Genomic DNA, 18,813 nt, shown 5'->3' on the forward strand with positions numbered 1-18,813 from the left:
AGAGGGGGTATGTTAATCTGAAGATTTCTTTACTTGGCATAGTACAGCTCATGTCTGGACCGTGAACATTTCTTCGGTATGTCACGACAGGTCTGGAGCTACCAGACCAGTCAATATTGGTATTTTGTTGCTGGGGTTGGGTGTGTTTTCTTTGTCTGTATTCTCTTTATTCCTTTTCAGACATGTTCTTGGTCTCCTGTAGCTTGCATAGTCTTAACCGTAAAGTCTTTCGTATAGATTGTATTTGCAATTTTATTTTGTGACAAACGAATATTTTTTAAGACTTCTTTGCCGGGTGTTTCATTGTTTTAATTTAAGCTGTTGGGATGAAGGTCACAAGCTGTGAGGGCACTAGTTGGCCTGAATGCTGCAGGAAAAAAGACCAAGTAGGATGTTCAGCATTCCCTGAATGGCAAATTGAACGATAACTTCTTGCTGGATGTTAAGTCAAACCCTGTTATTCTTCCGCCCTGGCACTGGGGTTGATTGTTTGAGTGGGGTTGTTTTGCGGTGGTGTGTGGGTTTGGTGGTGAGTTTCTAGTGATTTGCCGTGTTAGTTTAGATAAGGCTTGGCAATGTTGGTGGTTGGGCGGTGTGGGTTGCGGGTGAGGGGGGATGCTTGATCAATTCTTCACTCTCTTCTCTGAATGTCCATTTTGTATCTGGTTTTAATGTTGATCATGCTCCCTCCCCCCTCACATTCCTCCCCTCGACCTGTTTTTTGGGTGGTTGGCCCCGACCCCACCCCCCCCCTTCGCTCCTCTCCTCTCCCTCCCTCTCACACCATTTGGGTCTAGTTCTCCTTCTTGCGTCCCTCACACAGCACACATTTGGGTTGGTTCTGGGTTGGTTTTGGGTTGCGTGGGTGTTGTTGGGAGACAGTAGGGTTCTCCATGGTCTCATGCATCTAAAGTGAGCGTAGTTTTCATGTGGTGAGAGTACTTCTCCTCTTCTCTCCGTTCATTCCTTTGTGCGCGCGTTGCGCATCGTTGTGCTGTTGTTTGTCTAAGCTAACTTCGTAATTATAAATCGGTGATATATTTTTTTCGTTTGAGCCTTCTTGTAGTTTGTACTTTCGATTTTAGTTGGTTGGAGTGCTGAGTGCAGTCTTCGTGTTAAGGAGTTTTTTCATGGTGTTGGGATATAGATTGATATTGTTGTAGTTATTGGCTGGTGGCCCTAAGTGTTTACTCATCGTACTTGGAGGAATAAGAGGCGGTTTTTGTTTCAGTATGCTGATAGTGTCTGTTTCCTGGTAATTACAGTTGTTAGTTTGTTATTTTTGTTTTGATTGAGTGGACCTGATGTGTTGTGAGAAGGTGGTAACGTCTGATTAGTTGAAAGTGCTCGAAGAATAAGCTCTGAAAAGGAATGATTCTTCCTTTCCAACCATCTTAGGTTTTATAGTAATATGACGTTATTGTTGGCAGTAACGTGAATATTTGACGGGTTGTTGACTTGTGGCAGAAAGGTAATACAAGTGAATTCTGCGAGATATGCGTTGCTTTCATGGAAGTTGTTTTATCCATACGAATCCTTGTTATTTCACTAGAAGTTTTTCGATTTGTTAATAGGTTCATAGGTTAAGGATGGTGAGCGGAAGGGAGTACTCTAGAAATGTATTAACTTACTAGGCTATCTTAATCTTATGTGTTTGAGCTGGTGTTATTGTATGGATCCAGGCTGTGGTTTTCCTAACAGCACTGTGTTTGAGTTTCTATTTGTGAAGCGTTGGGAAAACAACACTCGGTTGGTTGTTGGTTGGTGGTGTTTCATGATGTGCTCTTGTTGTTGTGGTGTTGGTTTTGCTGTGGGAGATGATAGCTGGTGGTATTATGGTAATAGAGGAGGGTGATGTAGTATAAATGAGAGTTGTTCGCGGTATATTCGAAAGAACTAAAGCACCTTGGTGTCTGAGGGTTTGCAGGATTTTGACGCATAAATTGATCAATTCCATTATTGTTTGTTGAGGTCACGATGCACAATTAGTCCGTTGAAGGAACATCCCTTTGGTTCTATTGCTCTGTCTTTCGGCGTTTCGGTCAAAAGATTAGATCTAGAAGTAGTTGGACATGGTTATGTTTTCATATATATAAGGCATTGCAGGTTTAGTTTTCATTTCATTGGCTGAGAATTTGTAGCATCTGGCTGCCAGCTTCCGCGTTGAACAATGTTATGGCCCTAGTGGAGCTTGATCCAAATCTGCGACATGCATTGGTCGCCTCTGCTGGAGCTACTGGCTTACTCGCGATCTTGACAAAGAAAGACGTCTGTACCATTCTTGAGGGGTGAGCTAGGTTCGAATCCGTTTCGAATTTGTATGGTTTGTATGGATGAGTCTACATCAGGGTAAGAAATGCAGGGTCAGCAAATTGTGAATGCGACAGTCCGTAATACCAGCGCTTGATACAGGGAGAACTGTTATTTGCACATATCACCAGCCAAGTATTGATGAATACATATCGATACATTGTGATGAGGATTTTCTAATTTTTCCACTGGTAGTCAGAGGTTTTGATCATTTTTATGTTCTCTCAGTAAAAGCATAAGCTTTTATCTTTAGGATGGCTTCTTTCTTTTCTGCCGCTACTTCTTATGAAGAAGAGGAAGGAAGGTCATAGTATTGAGGGCGCTTGGTACTAAACTACAAATTATGGATTAACTACTTTTCAGGTTGTGTCTCTTTAGCATTTTTATATTGTACCACGTTATCTCATTACATTTAGGTTAGTGAAAAGAGTAACCCATGCAACGCTGCCCGTGCTATTTTTCCCCTTCATCAAATAATACAGCTCAATACAAAATGGTTAGGATGCAAAATTTCTATAAACTCGAATGCCTGTTGCGGATTGTTGACTTCTCTCTTGTGTTTCGTTTTTAACCAACTGCACAGAACTATGACCATTTGGAACTTCAGAGCTCATTCCAAATCAGTCCATATGTGCTTGAATCATCTATTTGTTGTTGTGCATGTGTTTTTTTTTTCTTTTTTTTTTTTGGGGGGGGAGGTGGGGCAGGGATCAAGATACAACTTAGGTGTCTCACTTTTCTCAAGAGAGCCTACTGTATCATTTTTACGATTTTACATCATGTGTGTGTGCAGCGTGTGCCTTTTAGGAGATGCTTAGGTACTCGTACGCATAACTCAAGTTTTTGTATAGCAAAGTACACTGATAGTTGTGAACGAAATTGATGTCTCTTTTAAATATATAAACATTTATTAAACTATTCAATGAAACCATAGAAATAATCCATTGTTTTATTTTATAACGATCTAGCTTATGATTAAGGATCCTTCTACGGTTTAGGCTATTGAAAATACATGTCATTTTACAAACCTTTTGATGTACATGTAAACCCATTAACCAATCACGACTAATTGTCTAATATTGCGGACTGAGTTATTTATTCAATTTCATGTTATCATGCACTTTGGATAAATGTTAGTCTGGGTCTTTTTGGGGGTTGGGGGGGGGCGGGGGGTGCATAGTTAAGACGAAAAAACACATGCACACACAACAAATAGATGATTCAAGCACATATGGACTGATTTGAATGAGCTCTGAAGTCAAATGGTCCTAGGTTCTGTGCAGTTGGTTTACAAAACGAAACACAAGGAGAAGTCAACACCCAACAGCATTCAGTTTATAGAAATGTTTGCATCCTAACATTTTGTATTGAGCTGTATTATTTGATGAAGGGAAAAATAGCACGGGCAGCGTTGCATGGATACTCTTTCTACTAACCTAAATGTAATGAGATAAGTGGTACATAAAATGCATAAAGGAACACAACCTGAAAGTAGTTAATCATAATTTGTGAGTTTGTACCAAGCGCGCCTCCATATATGACCTGTCCTCCTCTCTTCATAAGAAGTAGCTGCAAGAAAGAAAAGAAGCCATCTAAAGGAGTCAAAAGCTTATGCTTTTACTGAGATAGAACAATAAAAATGACATCATAATGGGAAAAAGAAAACCTCATCAAATGTTTCGAATATATCAATACTTGGCTGGTGTATGGTGCAAATAACAGTTCTCCCTGTATCAACTGTATTACGGACTGTACGCATCACAATTGCTGCAGCCCTTGCATCTAACCCTGATGTAGGCTCATCCATAAAAATAATTGAAGGATTTGCAACTAGCTCCACTGCAATGGTAAGACGTTTTCTTTGTTCAGTCGATAAGCCAGTACTTCCAGGCAGACCCACCAATGCATGTCGCAGATTATCAAGCTCCACTAGTGCCATAACTTGTTCAACGAAGTCCTGCAGGCCAGAGCTACAAATTCTCAGCCATGAAATGAAAACTAAACCTGCAGTCCTTTTATATGAAAACTAACATGTCTACTTTCTGATCTAATTTCTTTTGGAAGCCGAAGACGAGCTGAAAACCAAAGGGATTCTTCAACGGTTACTTGTGGTGAATGGATGTCATTTTGCTCAACATATCCTGAAACCCTAGCAAAGGTGCTTTGTTCTTTCGGATATCCGGATATCTTTATATCTCCCTCTATATATCCACCAGTCTTTCTCCCAGCAAGGACATCCATGAGTGTTGTTTTCCCAGCTCCACTAGAACCAACCAGTGCTGTTAGGACACCTGGTCTAAATACACCACTCACACTAGATAGTAGCTGTAGTTTACTTTCTGGTACTCCCTTCCGCTTCATTTCCTATGATTTAAATGAACTTTGTGAATAAAAGGATTCGGTGGAATATTCCATGAAAGCACGCATACTGCAAATTCACTTGTATACCTTTGGCATGTCAACAAAGTAATTCACGTTATGAAATGTCATTGCTAATGGTTGGAAAGGAAGAATCATTCCTTTCTCAGAGATATTCTTCGGAGCAACTTTCCTTTCAGTTAATTCTGACACATCGAGTCCAACTGTAATTACCAGGAAACTATCAGCATTCTGAAACGAAAAGTAATATTCCTCCAAGTAGATGAGTACTTGGGCAAGCAATATACAAATTATTATCATGAAACTTTCACCGATGCATAGTCCATAAATGAGTCAACTACAGAAGGCTCAAAGAATATATCAAGATTTTATTACGAGTTACTTAGACAAACACACACGAGCGCGCGCGCACAAAGGGAGGGAGGGAGGGAGAAGTTTCAACCATGAAAACTATCCATTTATGTGCATGGGACCATGAGACCTACTGTGTGTGGAGTCCAGGGCGGAAGATAACAGGTTTGACTTAACATTCCAGCAAGAAGTTATCGTCAATTGCCATTTCAGGGAAAGTGCTGAACATCCTTACTTGGTTTTTTTCCTGCAGCATCAGGTGTGATCACAGCTTGTGCCTTTCCCAAAGCTTAACATTAAAAATGAAGACATGGTCAGAAGTCTTAAAATTTGTTTGTCAAATAAATGCAAAATACAGATCTTCGAAAGACTTACGGTTAAGATATGCCAAGGCAAGAGCGACCAGAATGTTGAAAAGGATAGAATACGAAAATAAAACCCCAACCCCAAGCCAGTACCAATATTGCTGGTCTGGTAGACTGTGTGAATGGAGAATGTTGGTCCCGACTGAGGTACTATTGCCAAGTAAAGAAATCTTCAAGATTACAGCACATGGAAGCAAATTTTAAATTTAATATAAAATTCTCCAAAAGCAGGCAATGGGTAAAAAAAAAAGAAGTTAATGCACCTGTGCCCACCGAGAGGCAGTGAACTCATTGACCGAAATTGCTCTCTGTCCGTATGTTAGTGGTGAAATCCAGAAGCCCCAAACCCACCAAGGCCTGATCGAATCTAAGATGCAAGCAGAAAAGTATATAGATTCATTAGAAACTAGAATGGAAGCTGAGCAATGAACCTTTAATTAATTTAGCATCTGCTAATAGATAATGGAAACCAATGCCATTTTGGTGTACGTAAAATCCTTTTCATGGAGGAAACTTGTTTTACACTCACGTTTTGGAATAATAAATCCACCCAACAGAAAAATTGCTAATAATGTTGCAGAACCAAAAGTATTGGCGATGATCATATCCCGTGCTAAAGCGCCCATCAGCCGGAAGAGTCCCAATGCCATCTGGTGTATACAAAATAGTAATAACATGAAGCAGAAAAACCTGCAGAAAATAAAACAATTTTCAAACAGTGATATGTCTAACATTAACTACCTAAAACATTTTTTCATGAGTACCTCCCAGCACTGGGTGCAAACCCCACCGCATAATATACCACACAAGACCAGACAAGTGATTCAATGATGGAATAAGGAATTCGTAAAAGCCAACTAGGAATGGAGAACGCCCAAGCAGGATGAAAATGATTATCTCTCTGCTTATAGAAAACTGGGAGCCGAGATATAGTGATGGGTAGCTCAGAAAACCCATTAAACATCATATGCACCATTCCATAAAACAAACAATTAAGGTACAAGTTTCCATTTATCTCATTTAAAGGATGTAATCTTGTGCGGGGGAACATTGTACATGTTATGATTCCCATAACTGCAACCTGCATCAAATGTGCAAATTAATATTGTTCTCGAGAAAACAAAGAGGTAATTGCTTCTGAAGGGTTGAAGCAGTGGGATACTTAACACAAGAGATATAACACTTAACACAAAATAGAGCAAGAATAAAACTGAATATATCAAACAGGGACAAAGATAACCAAACACAAGGATATAGTATGGTTCAGCCAATATTTTGACCTACCTTAGTAGTCAAAAGCAGTAACAGGAATCTAATAATCAAAGAGGAGACTACAACAAAGAGATTATACATAATATGGTCATACCCTAGTCTCACACCAAAACCTACAAAATACCATGATGCAACAATGATGAAATAAATAAGAAAGAGTATTTCACTTCTTTAGAATAATTATTTTCATTGCTCTTTCCAGCCCACTTGGAGAGTGGTTTCTAACTTGTCGGTACATTGGAATTGAAGGCGTCCACTTGGCTGCTACTAATAATGCAATTCTCCTTAAAGATAGCCTTTAAAATTGTAAGTTCCACTACCACAAAGATAACATGCTTTGCAAAAATGTAACCAAAACTGTGTCAGAACACCTACTATTATTTGGGAGTAAATTTAATTATCTCTTCCATATTAAATGAATAGAACCATTGCTGGTCACAATTTGGGCTTACAGAGACAAAAAAGACAAAAGAATGCAGATAAAATATTTTTTTATAACATTACTGCTGCCCTAAATTGCATGGGTTTGAGTACAGGTGCAGGTACGGGACACGGAAACATTGTAAAAGGCAGGGAACAACAGCACGGCTGAAACTTATGGGATATAATCATAGTTCTAAGCTATATATGTAAACAACCTTTTAAATCGTAGTTCATAAGGCTGAGACAAACTCGACCCTTATCCAACAAATTGCAAAAAATGGTTATGAAATGTAGGATATATATCCCAGAAGTGTATGACAAGTGTTTTAAATTAAACATGTATTGTATAAATTAGCACAGGTCAGAATAAATATATACAAATATTTAAAGAGTGTCCAAGAAGTGTCGGGTACGGTTACCACATGTATCGGGTATGGGCACGGCTCCATATTAGAAGTACTCAAGCGACATAGCTGTTGGCCTTCTTGTTTTGATGATGTTAAACAAACAATTTACTTCTAATGTTGTTTGTCTAGTGTTTGTATAATTCTATTTATTGTAGACAAACAACATGTTGGAGGATGGATGGAATAGCGCTTCAACGACAATATCAAATAGAGGTTGGCGGAATTGTGGAGTGAAGCTTATGCAATTCAAGTTCAAGATCCAAGTTCAGCTTCATCCGCATAGTACACCAAGTCAAGCTTATTGAAGATCAAGATCGCCTTGGGTAATCTAGTTTAGGTTTTATATTATGTGTGTTAGTACTTTAAGCTCAATATTATACACACACATTTTACTGGTTTCCTTGTATATATATGTAGTCATATATATATACAACACAAGTTTTGATTTTTATGTCTATAAATATAAAATTACATATTTTATATTTATTATTGTGATTTGGTTTAACTACTTAGATATGAAACAAATATATTTTTATATACATACTCATATGTTTCATTTTCTATTGTATTTGTAAAAATATTGTATTCTTAGTTTTTGAACTTAACAATAATCATATACATATTTTATTAAGTCTACATAATCATTGTGCAAAGTTTCAAAACATGGTTTAGCCAAAATGTTAAAATTCACATGTTTACATTTTTATGTTTTGGCTTTTTTTGTAAAATGATGATATTTTTTATTTAGGAAGTCCTTTTTGGAAACTAGTCGTTGTAGCATGTTTATTATCATATCTACAATCATTTTCCAAAGTTTTACATTTTTTGAAATTTATTTGATATTTTTAAACAGTGTTTTAAAATCAAAAAACTGTTCAAAACTGTAAAATTTTATATATCAGTTCACGGTCGACCGCGCCTGAGTCTTTTCCATAGTGGGCAGCAGAAACTTTCGCGGTCGACCACCACGGTCGACCGTCAAGCTGAATTCCTCGCGGTCGACCGTAGCTATCCAAGAAGTTTTTAAACAAGTTTTAAACAAGGGTTTAAGTTTGTTTAGTGTTTGTTTAAAAGAGTTTTTATTTGGGAAGAAGTTTTACACAAGTGGGGGAGATCATCTACATTGATTGAGCTTCATCTTAATCTATCTCTCCATCTTGTTTTTCAGAGAAGAATTCCTAAACTCTATTTCTAGCTATTTATTGTTTTATTCATAATTTCTATATGCTAGATTTTATTTGAGTTTAGTTGTTTTATTTATTCTCATAGTTACACACACCCACATGAGCTTTTAGTATTTACACACATAGTATATTAGGGTTGTGAGAAATTATAACATTGAGTTGAGCTTTAATTGAGTTCTCGCATTGTATTAGAGAACAAATCATGTGTTATCTTTGTGAGATTGTAAAGTTTTCGGTTAGCTAGAAAACCGAGTGTGAGGAGTGGATGTTGATCGGTGAACGTTGAAAACCGACATTGTGAGTGAGTGTATACGTTGATCGGTGATCGTTGAAAACCGACATAGTGTGGTTGTAAACGTTATTCGGGTGAGCGTAGAAAACCCGGTTGTGTTAGTGGATTTCTCCCCGGGAGAGGGGAGCGAAGACGTAGAACGGAAGGTCCGAACTCCGTGATCATATCGTGTGTTTGAGTTTGCTTTGGCGCACTTAATCTTATGTTTATATTTCTTGTCGCCATTGTCCATAGCTCATTATTTTTATCATCCACTATCTAGTTCATATTGTTTACCCTTGTGTTAGTTTACATATCCTTGCATATATCATATTGTATATCTCTTTGGTAGGATATATCATCTTGTGCTAGTTTATATATCATTGCATATATTTATCATATATGATATATCTCTTTATTCATATTGCTTCTAGGGTCTAACAATTGGTATCAGAGCTTGGTGCTCTTTGATTTAAGGTCTAATCGTCTTGAGTTAAATATCCAAGTTATCTTTTTGTGGTAATCCAATTTTTTATTTTTGTATCTTGCTTGCATATATACATTATGGATATAAACTATGCATCTTGTTTAGGTTATGCCATCAACATTGCTCCTAGATTAGATAATTTTTCCTATGCCCAATGGTGTGTTAGATTAAAATTTTTTGTTCAATCTAAACACTTTGATTTATGAGAAATTATAGATGATGCTTATATTGTTCCTACTATAGAGAAATCCAAAATCTAAACACTTTGATTTATGAGAAATTATAGATGATGCTTATATTGTTCCTACTATAGAGAAATCCAAGTGAAATAAAAATGATCATCGAATGTTTACTAGATGATGCTTATATTGTTCCTACTATAGAGAAATCCAAGTGAAATAAAAATGATCATCGAATGTTTATAATGAACAATATTTTGTTAGAATATTTGCTAAATGTTTTTAATTCATGTATGTCTAATAAGTTTGTTCATTTTGATAGTGCTTATACCTTATGAAAATTTATTGAAGCACATTAAGGGGACTTGGAGGCGATCCAACAAGCTTTGACGGATCCGGCTTCAAGTTCATATGGAGCATCATGCACACGGTCACTAGGCGATAGCCCTAGTGAGGTTTGCGAGTTCGAAACCACTAATGATTTATCTAGTGATGAACTAGCTTGTGCTAGTGAAAAATTATTGCATGCCTCTAACAAATTGTATAAAGATTTTATTAATTTACAAAGCAAGCATGAAGATTTGAAATCTAATCATGAGTTGTTAGCATCTAAATTTGAAACTATTTCTAATGAAAATGTGATCCTTAAAGAAAACAATGACATGTTAATTTTGAAAAATAAAAAATTGACCTCATCCATTTCTAGCTTAACTCATGAAAGAGATAATACCATGGTAGAAGTAGAAAACATACAAAATGATACTGCTTCTTTCATAAATGACTATTTATGTTCTACTTCAAATGTTAATGCATATGTGCCTAATGATGAGTTGAATGATGTTAAAAATCGTATTACCTCTTTAGATTCAACTCTTAATTCATACATTATTAACCATAAGAAACTTATGAACTTATGTGCAAAGTCTCGAATTAATTCTTTCAAATCCAACACACACTATGCACACTTGTATAGCAAAGTTTACAAATGCTTTATTTACGGTCGTAAAGACCACCTTGCTAAATTTTACTATGATGCACACAAACATAAGAATGTTAATGCTTCTTGTGCATCACATGTAGCTTCTTCATCACATACACATGCACATACTCATCATGTTCATCATAAGCATGCTCATGTGTTTAAATATGATATTTGTGATTGATTTGGTCATTTGGCCAAATATTATTTTGATTTGAAAAATAAGTCTCATTTGCCAAATGTTTCTAGTAAACCACATGTTTATAAATGTAATGTTTGTGGTAGATTTGGCCACTTAGAAAAGTTTTGTTTTGATAATGTTTCACATTTGCAAAAAGCTTCAAATAATTTACCTTTGTTTGCAAATGTTCCACGTGCCCCTTTTAATGATCAACATAAGCAAATGCTTCCTTTCCATTGTACATATTGCAATCGGAATGGTCATTTGAGTGATTATTGCTATGACCGATCACGTGCACTACATATACCCAAGAGAGTTCATAACCCTAGAGCTTTGAGCTTGAATGATAGGGGTCATGTCCCTAACCAATCCGGCACCAAGAATTCTTGAGTGCCAAAATGATCTTTAAACCAAGAATTTTAGTATTTTTATTTTTTTCTTTTCTTGGTTTTGAAAAATTATACTTTAAACTTTTGAACATGAAAATAATTTTTTTCATTGATCAAATTCTTTTGTTTTCATGATTATTGGTTTTGTTTTGATGAGAAGTTTGTATTTATGTAACCCACCGGATTTATTGGGTGTTTATTCCCAAATCTTGTTTACCGGGTGCTAAAATGTTTATATGGGTTGATACTAGCTCAAGAGCTAGATATAGTTGTCTCTCTTGATTTTTAAAAATCAATGATGGTTTGGTTTTATGTTTTTATGGATTTCATTTGATTTATGATTTCCAAGGTTTTAAATGTCGGTTATTGGGGATTTATCGGACGGTCAAAATTCTTATCGGATAGCGGAAATCGGGGATATATCGGGGATAAATAGTATTTATCGAAGTAATATACTAGCAAATAATAAACAAACATAAGCTTGAAAAATAATATAATGTTAGTCAAAATGGAATAACAAACTAGCAAATAATAAGATAACATCAAGAATGAAGAACCATCTACGCATCTACATAATTATTGTTTAATCATGAGATTCATAAACTAACTTACTAAGTTGATATTTAGTAGTTATGAGCCATTATCAATATCCATAAACAAACATAAGCTAATCACCAATCAACCAAGTTCCAAAAGCAACAAATAGTTCATAGTTTGTAAACATTCAAAGAACAAATCCAAAAGAAAGTAAAAGCTCCCAAATCCTACTTATCGGCTGATAAAGCCGATATTTAGAACTACTTATCGGTCGATAAGTACCTTTATCGCCGATAACTCGTCGATAAACCTCAAAAAACGATAACCGATTCAAAATCCTACTTATCCTAGCGGGAAGCTCCCAAATCCGATAACTCGGCGATAATATCGGATTATCGGCCGATATTTAAAACCATGATGATTTCACTTGAGTGATTTGTTTTCATTTGAAAACTCTTTTTTCATGATCCTCATGTTTTCCCATCTTTTGATTTCATAAATCTATCTTTATACATGATTTTTATGTTTATATTTTGAGACACATTATTTAAATGATATATCCATATGTGTGCTCATTGTTCTCTTGTATGTGAGTAATATTTAGCATATTTTTCATCTATGTTTGCTCACATGTTTTGCCTTGCTCTTTATTTCATATATCCATTAAGGCATTTTGAAAGGGGAGCAATCCTTATATTTGTTTTATACTCACCCATGCATATTGATAGGGCGAGCTTTCGCACTCTTCATTCCTTGTTTTCTCCTTTTTGATGTTGTCAAAGGGGGAGAAATATTATGAGTATATTCTTTTTGTTTATATGCATGATAATCATAATATTGTATATTCATTTTCTTTCATTCATATATATTTTTTGTAAATTGTTTATCATCATCAAAAAGGGGGAGATTGTTGGCATTCTTGTTTTGATGATGTTTAATAAACAATTTACTTCTAATGTTATTTGTCTAGTGTTTGTATAATTCTATTTATTGTAGACAAACAACATGTTGGAGGATGGATGGAATAACGCTTCAACGATAATATCAAATGGAGGTTAGCGGAATTATGGAGTGAAGCTTATGCAATTCAAGTTCAAGATCCAAGTTCAGTTTCATCCGCATAGTGTACCAAGTCAAGCTTATTGAAGATCAAGATCGGCTTGGGTAATCTAGTTTAGGTTTTATATTATGTGTGTTAGTACTTTAAGCTCAATATTATACACACACATTTTACTGGTTTCCTTGTATATATATGTAGTCATATATATATACAACACAAGTTTTGATTTTTATGTCTATAAATATGAAATTACATATTTCATATTTATTATTGTGATTTGGTTTAACTACTTAGATATGAAACAAATATATTTTAATATACATTCTCATATGTTTTATTTTCTATTGTATTTGTAAAAATATTGTATTCTTAGTTTTTGGACTTAACAATAATCATATACATATTTTATTAAGTCTACATAATCATTGTACAAAGTTTTAAAACATGGTTTAGCCAAAATGTTAAAATTCACATGTTTACATTTTTATGTTTTGGCTTTTTTTGTAAAATGATGATATTTTTTATTTGGGAAGTCCTTTTTGGAAACCAGTCGTTGTAGCATGTTTATTATCATGTCTACAATTATTTTTCAAAATTTTATATTTTTTAAAATTTATTTGATATTTTTAAACAGTGTTTTAAAATCAAAAAACTGTTCAAAACTGTAAAATTTTATATATCAGTTCACGGTCGACCGCGCCTGAGTCTTTTCCATAGTGGGCAGCAGAAACTTTCGCGGTCAACCGTCAAGCTGAATTCCTCGCGGTCGCCCGCCGCGGTCGACCGTCGAACTCTCTGGAGTTTCTCCTTTTGTTTTTGTTGCTCGCGGTCGACCGCCGTTTATCCCAACGGTTCTTTTAGTACAGAATCAGATTTCTGATTCTTGGACTGTTTGGTCTTTTCCTTTGGGGTTTTTGCCTTTGCTTCCTCTTCCTATATTAACCCCCAAACCCCCTTCTATCTCAGTAACCAATAGGATGTTTTAAACAAGTTTATAAAAGTTTTAACAGGGGTTTAAGTTTGGTTTAAAGCTGTTTTGGTTGGTTCACAAGTGGAGGAGATCATCTACATTGTTTGAACTTCCTTTTAATCCATCTCTCCATCTTGTTTTTTAGAGAAGAATTCCTAAACTCTATATCTAGCTATTTATTGTTTTATTCATAATTTCTATATGCTAGATTTTATTTGAGTTTAGTTGTTTTATTTATTCTCATAGTTACACACACCCACATGAGCTTTTAGTATTTACACACATAGTATATTAGGGTTGTGAGAAATTATAACATTGAGTTGAGCTTTAATTGAGTTCTCGCATTGTATTAGAGAACAAATCATTTGTTATCTTTGTGAGATTGTAAAGTTTTCGGTTAGCTAGAAAACCGAGTGTGAGGAGTGGATGTTGATCGGTGAACGTTAAAAACCGACATTGTGAGTGAGTGTATACGTTGATCGGTGATCGTTGAAAACCGACATAGTGTGGTTGTAAACGTTATTCGGGTGAGCGTAGAAAACCCGGTTGTGTTAGTGGATTTCTCCCCGGGAGAGGGGAGCGGAAACGTAGGACAGAAGGTCCGAACTCCGTGATCATATCGTGTGTTTGAGTTTGCTTTGGCGCACTTAATCTTATGTTTATATTTCTTGTCGCCATTGTCCATAGCTCATTATTTTTATCATACACTATCTAGTTCATATTGTTTACCCTTGTGTTAGTTTATATATCTTTGCATATATTTATCATATAGGATATATCTCTTTATTCATATTGTTTATTCTTGCTTATAACTCTTGTATATCTATTATGCAAGAATATACTTGTTAATTAATTTTAATTGGCATTTAAATCGAATTAGATTAGCATAAGACCCTAATCACTCTCCCTCTAGGGTCTAACAATTGGTATCAGAGCTTGATGCTCTTTGATTTAAAGTCTAATCGTCTTGAGTTAAAGATCCAAGTTATCTTTTTGTGGTAATCCAATTTTTGATTTTTGTATCTTGCTTGAATATACACATTATGGATATAAACTATGCATCTTGTTTAGGTTATGCCATCAACATTGCTCCTAGATTAGATAATTTCCCCTATGCCCAATGGTGTGTTAGATTAAAATTTTTTGTTTAATCTAAACACTTTGATTTATGAGAAATTATAGATGATGCTTATATTGTTCCTACTATAGAGAAATCCAAGTGAAATAAAAATGATCATCGAATGTTTACAATGAACAATATTTTGTTAGAATATTTGCTAAATGCTTTTAATTCATCTATGTCTAATAAGTTTGTTCATTTTGATAGTGTTTATATCTTATGAAAATTTATTGAAGCACATTAAGGGGACTTGGAGGCGATCCAACAAGCTTTGACGGATCCGGCTTAAAGTTCATATGGAGCATTCATAAATTCAATATAAGCATACTTTATAAATTCTATAGACTAAACATATAAAAAAAGTAAATAATACATGAATTTGGGTTCATAAATTCTTTCTATTGGGTTCACAAGGAACCCTTAAACATGAGAACGAGTCAAACGGGTTTGGGTATTTATCACTAAACCCAAACCCGATAACAAAAAACAGATCTTAAAAAAGTACCATATCGGCGGCCTATTTTTTAGCTTTGAAAAATCGACCGATATGGTACTTTTTTAAGATCTGTTTTTTGTTATCGGATTTGGGTTAGTGATAAATACCCAAACCCGTTTGACTCGTTCTCATGTTTAAGGGTTCCTTATGAACCCAATAGAAAGAATTTATGAACCCAAATCCATGTATTATTTACTTTTTTATATGTTTAGTATATAGAATTTATAAAGTATGCTTATATTGAATTTATGAATGCTTAGATTACATTTAGGACATGATATTATACATATGCGCACTACCCGATATGACAATCCGATATTTAGTCAATGTCCCCCGATATATCCCCGATTTTCTCTATCCGATATGGATTTCAGCCATCCGACATGAACCCGACATCCGATATTTAAAACATTGTTCACAAGTGGAGGAGATCATCTACATTGTTTGAGCTTCCTTTAAATCCATCTCTCCATCTTGTTTTTTAGAGAAGAATTCCTAAACTCTATTTCTAGCTATTTATTGTTTTATTCATAATTTCTATATACTAGATTTTATTTGAGTTTAGTTGTTTTATTTGTTCTCATAGTTACACACACCCACATGAGCTTTTAGTATTTACATACATAGTATATTAGGGTTGTGAGAAATTATAACATTTAGTTGATCTTTAATTAAGTTCTCGCATTGTATTAGAGAACAAATTATTTGTTATCTTTGTGAGATTGTAAAGTTTTCGGTTAGCTAGAAAACCGAGTGTGAGGAGTGGACGTTGATCGGTGAACGTTGAAAATCGACATTGTGAGTGTATACGTTGATCGGTGATCGTTAAAAACCGACATAGTGTGGTTGTAAACGTTATTCGGGTGAGCGTAAAAAACCCGGTTGTGTAGTGTGGTTGTAAACGTTATTCGGGTGAGCATAAAAAATCTGGTTGTGTTAGTGGATTTCTCCCCGGGAGATGGGAGCGGAGACGTAGGACGGAAGGTCCGAACTCCGTGATCATATCGTGTGTTTGAGTTTGCTTTGACGCACTTAATCTTATGTTTATATTTCTTGTCGTCATTGTCCATAGCTCATTATTTTTATCATCCACTATCTAGTTCATATTGTTTATCCTTGTGTTAGTTTATTTTTATCATCCACTATCTAGTTCATATTGTTTATCCTTGTGTTAGTTTATATATCCTTGCATATATTTATTATATAGGATATTTCTCTTTATTCATATTGTTTATTCTTGCTTATAACTCTTGTATATCTATCTTGCAAGAATATACTTGTTAATTAATTTTAATTGATATTTAAATCGGATTAGATTAGCATAAGACCCTAATCACCCCTCCTCTAGGGTCTAACAATAGCTACTGCCACTTGTTGAGTACTTTGGCAAAAAAGGCACATGAGGATTTCCCCCCTAACACTATCTGAAATATGAATATCACTGGTACACACTTTTGAATAGAAAGGCTGATATTCTACATTCAGCACGTCTAGCTACAAGTGATAATGAAGACAGGATGACAGATGTGCTGCAGGACCCTGTCAGTGACCCATGGATGTAGGACCCAGATGAATCCACAGGCGACAGACTACAGTCTTCACTAATAGTTATGATCCAAAACCCACATATGCCTAGCCATCAATATTCTATTACACTGTGACTGCATGTACACGCATTCAAGATCTTTTGTTACTATGTAGTTTAGCTCTTGTAAGATGGGAATGGCCTCATTTGTATTCTTCATGGCATATGAGTTTGTTTAAATATTTTGGTGGAATGTAGAGTGAGGGAGTCTTCGTTTTGCACCATTTGCTTTCAAAGAAAATGTCAAGCAATAGTGCATTCTTAGTGATATGAATGGGTCTATCTATACCGCCCATTATTCCACCCTGAGGTATCATTCTATCATACATGTCTTAAATCAGAGCTATATACATATTAGGTACTTCATTCTTTTTTTAAATCCGACACACTTCATCTCTTATATATATATCAAGGTTTTAAATATCGGTTATCGAGAATTTATCGGACGGTCAAAATCCTTATCGGATAGCGAAAATCAGGGATATATCGAGGATAAGTAGTATTTATCAGAATGATATATTGGATGGTATATATATATAATATAATAACTAAAAAATGTAATCTAACCATGCTTAATGAAATATAAACATACCAAAATGTAAATAATCATGTTTAGAATCACTAATCAATTGTAGAAAGCGAAACTTGCATATAATTTTATGCCTAACATCAGTCAGTTTTATTTATTTTATTTATAAACATACCAAAATGTAAATAATCATGTTTAGAAAATAAAATAGCAAACACAATTGCACAAGTGTATATTTATTTTATTTATTTCATCACGTCATAAAATTTTATGCCTAACATCAGAAATTTTATTTTGTTGCGGACTTGAGATTAAAATAACATCAAGATTCCAAGGAATGAAGGAACTGAGGAAGACAACTTAAAATAGCAATTGTAAACTATCTACAGATCCAAGTTGTAAAACTAATCAATATTAGTTGCAGTGAACAATGATTCGATGAAACTCATAAACTATTGACCGAGTTATAAACTTATAATTAGCTAAAGTAGTTGCAGTGAAAAATTAGCTGCAGTTAAAACTAATTGCTCAAGTAAAAACTAATTGCTCAAAATTAATTATAATTACAATTAAATTTGCTTATACAGTCTCACAAGTATTTTCTTAAAATTAATTACAAGTTTCCTATAAAGTAATTGTAGTGAAAAGAATTTTAAGACTTGTAACTACTTTCTTATACAAGTCTCACACCAAGTCACGGTATTTTAACACATATATGGGGAAATCCTAAAACTTCAAGGAAATTCTTACAGAAAAGACCTATAAATATCAAGTTAAGTATTGATGAAAGCGACAAAAATAGATAATTTTGTTTTTTCAGAGAAGAGAGAGCAAAGGAAGGGGAAAAAGAAAAAAGAGGAGAGAATAGTAATCAGAAGAGACCCTCGGAAATTGATAGTTACTAAAGTTCTCTTAAACGTCTGACTGAGTTGGATTCAACCCCAATCTAGCATAGCTTCACCTTAGATCATGAAGAGAAGAAATGAACTTAAAAGAAAAAGTCAAAAAACAAATACAGTGAGTAGATACATGTTCGAGTAAATCCCGTTGGAGTTCGAAGGCGAGGCGAGCGAGGTTCACGGAGATTCACGAAGGCGAGGCGAGCGACGGGGTTCACGGAGGCGAACGACGAGGTTAGGGCTGAATGTTAGGGCTGAAGGTCGGGGAGGCGAGCGAGCGACGAGGTTCACGATGGCGGGGTGAGCGACGAGGTTCACGGAGATTCACGAAGAGGCGCGGAGAACAGCCACACAGAGAAGGAGAGAGATTCTCGAAGGTTAGGGCCGAAGTTTCATTTTATTGTCAAAACGGGTCGGGTTGGGTTTAAGAACTCAACAAT

The 18,813-nt window shown here is 35.1% G+C and overlaps 1 protein-coding gene across 3 annotated transcripts in view; it reads right to left on the minus strand.

Annotated features, from left to right (window-relative positions):
- The window catches only part of LOC109829754 (ABC transporter G family member 31), a 38,895-nt gene that overhangs the window by 3,963 nt on the left and 16,119 nt on the right, over positions 1-18,813 (minus strand). For 2 of the 3 annotated variants that reach the window (XM_020396782.1, XM_020396783.1), the window contains 9 exons: positions 6,170-6,486; positions 5,935-6,095; positions 5,669-5,772; positions 5,416-5,575; positions 5,276-5,329; positions 4,759-4,892; positions 4,342-4,674; positions 3,977-4,267; positions 3,796-3,879 (listed from right to left, as the gene is read on the minus strand). In XM_020396782.1, the coding sequence (XP_020252371.1) occupies positions 3,796-3,879; positions 3,977-4,267; positions 4,342-4,674; positions 4,759-4,892; positions 5,276-5,329; positions 5,416-5,575; positions 5,669-5,772; positions 5,935-6,095; positions 6,170-6,486 (1,638 nt within the window). The remainder of the gene's footprint in view (positions 1-3,795; positions 3,880-3,976; positions 4,268-4,341; positions 4,675-4,758; positions 4,893-5,275; positions 5,330-5,415; positions 5,576-5,668; positions 5,773-5,934; positions 6,096-6,169; positions 6,487-18,813) is intronic. The other variant, XM_020396781.1, reaches the window with a different exon arrangement.

The sequence above is a fragment of the Asparagus officinalis genome, chromosome 2 (assembly GCF_001876935.1).
Source record: "Asparagus officinalis chromosome 2, Aspof.V1, whole genome shotgun sequence".
In the NCBI taxonomy this organism is placed as follows: domain Eukaryota; kingdom Viridiplantae; phylum Streptophyta; class Magnoliopsida; order Asparagales; family Asparagaceae; genus Asparagus; species Asparagus officinalis.